At 29.5% G+C, this 5,943-nt stretch overlaps 2 protein-coding genes across 2 annotated transcripts in view; both read right to left on the reverse strand.

Annotated features, from left to right (window-relative positions):
• Nucleotides 1-1,489: 1,489 nt before the first annotated feature.
• Nucleotides 1,490-2,550, reverse strand: LOC100568734 (gastrula zinc finger protein XlCGF49.1-like). Its single transcript, XM_029489898.1, has one exon. The coding sequence runs from the start codon at nucleotides 2,326-2,328 to the stop codon at nucleotides 1,552-1,554; it is 777 nt and encodes a 258-aa protein (XP_029345758.1). The 5' UTR covers nucleotides 2,329-2,550; the 3' UTR covers nucleotides 1,490-1,551.
• Nucleotides 2,551-5,053: 2,503 nt separating this feature from the next.
• LOC107884407 overlaps nucleotides 5,054-5,943 on the reverse strand; it is a gene marked incomplete at both ends in the record, with an annotated part of 7,512 nt that continues 6,622 nt past the window's right edge. Inside the window, 2 exons of the mRNA XM_029489902.1 lie at nucleotides 5,054-5,084; nucleotides 5,269-5,335. Of these exons, the coding sequence (XP_029345762.1) occupies nucleotides 5,054-5,084; nucleotides 5,269-5,335 (98 nt within the window). The remainder of the gene's footprint in view (nucleotides 5,085-5,268; nucleotides 5,336-5,943) is intronic.

The following is a 5,943-nucleotide window of genomic DNA, read 5'->3' on the forward strand; positions in this document are numbered from 1 at the left end:
TAAATACCTATGTCTAAATACAAAAATGACGAATAAAGTTGTTTTGTTATAGGTAGGTATTGTGTTCATTTTTTATAATTTGAACATTAAACCTTCTTACTATTATCTAGTAGATACTTTGAAACGATTCTAGTTTAGCAACCTATCGATATTTCAAATTTTTTTTTCCAAAATGTGTGTTTTATGGTGCATTGTAAGAATTTAAAAAAAAGCCCGGCCAAACTTCATTTTGAAGTTATTGATGAAAAACTTCAAAAACTAGAGAGGGGTACTTATGTATTGGTAACTACTTATTGACCTATATGTAAATATTATATTGTCTTTATAAATAAAATTGAAACTACCTGTTTACCTGTATTACACTTTTTCATATATTAGGCAATTCTTCATATTTGTAAAAACTTCAAAAGTAAGTATGTTAGGTAAGTTTTAATCTTACCAATATATTGAGCGTTAAAAATCACACATTTTGAAAAAAAAAAAATTTTAAAATCGATAGGTTGCTGAACCAGAATTATGCTGATACTTTAGTTTACCCCTTAGATCATATTATTGTGTATGGTATAATAATATATACCTACCTATTATGTATAATATTATATTCTTTACTCTATGATAAATGACAATATTATACATCATGTAATATAATATGATCTAAGAACAGATATATAAATTTGCATTTTTATATATCTGTGGATCTAAGATATTTTTATCTATGATCTAATATCAATCCACCTTGGATTCGCGGCTTAAGATAGAATCTTCTATCTTAAACCGTGCTTGGATTTAAGGTATACCCCGGTCTCGCTATCGGGACGTTAGATTTGGGTGCTTGAAAAATGCATGTGGTTATCAGCACATACTCTGGAGAGATTCTCCACAACACCAGATGTGAGAAAACACTTTGAACACTGTAACTTATGAAGTAAACAGTGTTCTTCGAGTGGTACGTCAAATAGCAGACTACGATTGTAAAAGTGCTCATGAATTCTGTAAGATACTCAAATATCAAACATGCATGGAGCACCATCCCTGAATCGTCCATGTGTTTAAAGACCAAGCTGAAGAAAACATTATATAGATCAGGATTAATGTTAAAAAGTGGTCAAGCAACGTACTAAGTTCTTCTTGTCACCAGTCATTTTTAATGCTAATTGTATAATGCAATGGTTAGCTCAGACTTAATGGGACGGATATGGCGAACCCGTGGCCCCAAGCTCTAGGCTGAACTGATTTTAATTAGTTGACCCAGTTTCTCCATATTCTGATCTTAATTGATTGGAGTAGGCTAATCCTCCAATTTTTGGGGGATTATCATAAGGCCAATCACCTTACACGGAAAACTCACCAAAGACGAAAAAACAACAGAAAATGCCTTCAAAATCGAAGAAAATGAAGTGTCATGAAGAAAATCACACACACACACACATCAGTGTAAAATCAATACGTTAGAAATAATTCTAAACAATTTTTAAACAAAAAACAGTAATTATACAGACAAATTAATTTTTATTCTTGAGTAATGGGTCATACGACATAATAGTAATGAAATTACAAACATTTGGTATGAACATTTAGTGTATGTCTTTTACAGTTACTGCTTGATGAAAACGTTTTTTCACACTGGCCGCACTCGAATGGTCTTTCGCCTGTGTGTATTCTATTATGTATAACCAAACTTCCTGTTTCGGAAAATGATCGGCCACAAACTTTGCAAGCATATGGTTTCTCACCGGTGTGCGTTCTATTATGTATAACCAAATGATCTTGTCTCGAAAACGATCGGCCACAAACGTTGCACGCATATGGTTTCTCTCCAGTGTGTATTCTATTATGAAGAACCAAACGCCCTTGCCTCGTAAACGATTTGCCACAAACATTGCAAGTATATGGTTTCTCACCGGTGTGCATTCTATTATGTCTAACCAAAGTTGACTTATCCGAAAATGATTGTCCACAAACATTGCAAGCATAGGGTTTCTCACCGGTGTGCATTCTATTATGTCTAACCAAAGTTGACTTATCCGAAAATGATTGTCCACAAACATTGCAAGCATAGGGTTTCTCACCGGTGTGCATTCTATTATGTCTAACCAAATAATGTTGCCTCGAAAATGATTTGCCACAAACATTGCAAGCATATGGTTTCTCCCCGGTGTGTGTTCTATTATGTGTAACCAATTTAGATAAGCAGGTAAACGTTTTAAAGCAAACGTCGCACTGGAGAGGAGTTTGTTCAGTAATGACATTTTCGTGACTGTGTACACCGTTGGCATTGTTAAACGTTTGATTACAAAATTGGCTAAAATATATACCTGTGTCGGTCATAGTGCGATAATCCGACGTGTGATCGTCATCCCGAGAATCAAAAAATTCTAATTTCGTTCCGCTGTCTTCGCCAATAAAATTATTACGATCATATGTTTCCACATCCCTGTCAACGGATTGAAAGGAATCGTTTTTTGAATATTCTTTATCATACTTTTTTCGTTTACGTTTATTCGATTTTTTTGGTGGTATTACTTTTTTACTATTTACAACCTATAAAATATATATTCAAAGTAATTTTTAGATATTTTCAAAATACATACACGGTATATAGTTAAGAAAACTTCCTAAACTGTTGTAAATTTTAACTAGAAAATAACATACATATTTTAGTAAATTTAATAAATTTCTAAAGAGGTGAAATCGAAAGCTATAAAAAAAAAGTGATTTTGAAATTTCAGGATTTTTAATTGTAATGAGAAAAAGGGGGGCATGTGGGTGTCGCTTTGTTGTACAGTAGATTACAAGTGGGTCACTGTAATGGATGGTGTTAAATTTGAATTCAATGATATATCATTGTATAAGAAAAACGATTCTGAGCAAAGACGGTCAGACAGCCTATGATATTACTAAGTATATTAATTGATGATATTCTTGTTAATTAAGAGACATTGATTTAAGGAGAATCATTTAGGCGATTTCCAATCTCGTATTCGCCACCCGAGATCTATGTGTTAGTCGTAAATGCGGGTCAATTGTAGTGGTATGGAGGACTCTCACACGCACTCGCACGCACGTGTCAATTGTAATATTGAGATTATGAAAAAATCTTTATTTTTCACTCAAACATACGATTCTAATTCCAACAATACGTCGTAACGATTACCTCAATTTACATTCTGACAAAAAATTCTTTTTTTCCACAACAGGTACGAGTTCGATCGAGGTACATTTTAAAAATTGTATTTAGTTAATTAAATATTTTAGTTGGAAATTCTGAATTTTTTACAATTTTCATTGCAATTTAAATTACAAAAATTAAAAATGTGACTCGATCGTTCCCTTGTATACATTACGGACATTCCGAATATTTTTTCAGAATGAAAATCGTGATAATTGTCGACACATATCGTTAGACTTAGAAACAGTAGTTTTTGACAAAAAAAGACGTAGTAGTGAGCCCCCTTAAGTAATTTATATAATATAACCTATTTACGTGGAAACTTGTTTTAAATTGTCAGTCCTCAGCTATAAAAGTTGAACATTTTATAATTTTTTTACTACAAAATTATTTTAAAATTTAAAATTTAATTCATTTTGTCAAGATTCGAACTTAAATGCTTATTAAAAAAAATGTATGCGTATGTACTTATAATATTTTTCAACTGCTATTGTATCAGTATATCAGGAGCCCTGTATTACATTTTCAGTCTTTTTTACCTCAGAAAATCAATTTTATTAACTATAGTCAAAAATTAAATTTGAAACTTCCCATGAACATTTTAAAATGAGTCAAAATATTTTGAAAATTATATCAAGTATAGGAATTGATAAAATAAACATATGGTGTAAATTCTACAGTATTTACAGTTATTTGTTTTTGAATTACAACAAAATAAGAAAATCGCTACATCAGAAAACGAGTGAATATCCAATCGAATTGTTAAGGGGATTCGATACCGTGATTTTTTATTTTTGTCTACACGCGAGTGACATATAATTTTAGACGTGTTTTTTGCCAAACATACCAATTGATATAATCAAGCGATAAGAATTTTGAAAACAGTTTTGAATTTGCCACCCAGTCTACTTGACGTTGTTTTCCCCACATTTTTGATATTATCCCCCAAATTTCTAAAAATGTCATATAACAAGAGTATTTAAAAATTGTTGTATTTTAATTTTCGGCGAAGTTAAAATCAGAAAACCAAAAATGTGGGAAAGTCGATATCAAGTAAACTTGACGACGAATTCAAATCTGTTTTTGGAATTCCTATGGTATGTTAGAAAAAAACGGAAAATCAAGGTATCGAATCTAAAACGTTATCTTAAAATATGAAGTTCAAACGCACATAAAAATGTAATTTAACTTTCTAGTAGACATTTTTATTGATAAAGATAGACAAACTTATGAGGAATATTCATTAAATTTTCAAATCAAAAGAAAAATGTTTATGAATTTATAATTCAACATTGCACATTATCATAATTTTTACGTATTTTATCAAAATGCTTCGAAACGCTTATAAAATGTATTTTTAATATTTTTTAACTGTCATCGAAACAATATATAAGGAATCTTGTATTTAACTTTTAAGCTTTTTAACCCAACGAATACAATTTTGCTAACAATTAAAAAATAATAATTTGGAAACTTAAAATGTCCGTTAACAGCTCAAAACAAGTCAAATTATTTTGAAAATTATGTGGTGTAAAAAAAAATGCTAATATAAGCACTCAGTGAAAATTGCATTTACCTACCATAATTTGTTTTAAAGTTACACAAAATCAAATTTGTAGAAATACAATTATTCCCGTTTTTTCTTTAATTTTATTTTTGACCCCCCCCCCCCCCCAAAGTACCAACTATCTTCACCCACCTATCAGAAAACATACTGTTTAAGAAAATCAAAGCTTTTTTACTGTCCTATAAGGTGATGACAGATACAAATAAAAATAAAAATAAACACACATAACACATTATTGTAAAACCAACAATCATAGCACCACTCATAATCTAAAATATTAAAAAACTAATACAAACCTTAATAGATTTTTTCTTATTTTTCTTTTTTTTTTTCAATAATTTTTGAAATCTACAAAAGAATAAAATAATTATATTTTTCACTGCAACACAATTTCGTAATAAATAGAATTATAGGTATATCATACACAAAATGTAAATTTTGTTTTAGATTCTGAGCGGAGCGAGGAAGCTATTTTTTATTTATTTGTTACAGACAAAAACTATGAGCCAATTTTACTCATTTTCATACTCACAATTCAGGGTACTGTTCATGGGCTTTTGAAATTCTCGAATTATATTGAGCGTTAATCATAGCAGAACCTATTTAATTAAAATAATGCTATGATATAATACAGCATTTCAACACAATACAATTATTTTTAATAGAAATTAAATTAAATAACTTTACTTTAATGTTTACCATTATTCTTTCTACTACTCTCTCAAATGTGATTTATAAAACTAATTAGATAGTATAAGTAGACAAGCATATAGACAAAATATTTTCAACGGTTGTCCTACATTTTACAATTTAATTTTGATGAAATACAAAAGCTAGAGGTATTTCTATTTGTCACATATGCAATCATATTGATAACAAAAATTTATTTTTGTTAAGATTATAACAAATATTGAAATATATTATCTCAGAAAATAAATACAATTTATCAATATATCTTATAAATTAAATTGCACTGTAGTCTGTAAGAAGTTAAGTTACACTTTCTGTCCCCTTGGCTTTACCATTATTTGTAAATTAAAAATACACAATATGATTTTAATAGCCACAATATAAGCGATAAAAGGATCCCTAAATGCCTCCTATTAATAACCATGTATCAAATAAATGTATTTTCCATCTATTTATTTAATTATTTTATCCGTTCATTTTGTTATATTTTCTACATTGTAATGATATTAGATGTCAC

The sequence above is a fragment of the Acyrthosiphon pisum genome, chromosome X (assembly GCF_005508785.2).
Source record: "Acyrthosiphon pisum isolate AL4f chromosome X, pea_aphid_22Mar2018_4r6ur, whole genome shotgun sequence".
In the NCBI taxonomy this organism is placed as follows: domain Eukaryota; kingdom Metazoa; phylum Arthropoda; class Insecta; order Hemiptera; family Aphididae; genus Acyrthosiphon; species Acyrthosiphon pisum.

Coding starts and splice junctions, on each gene's coding strand:
- LOC100568734 (XM_029489898.1), bottom strand. CDS start 2,328: ATGACCGACACAGGTATATATTTTAGCCAATTTTGTAATCAAACGTTT.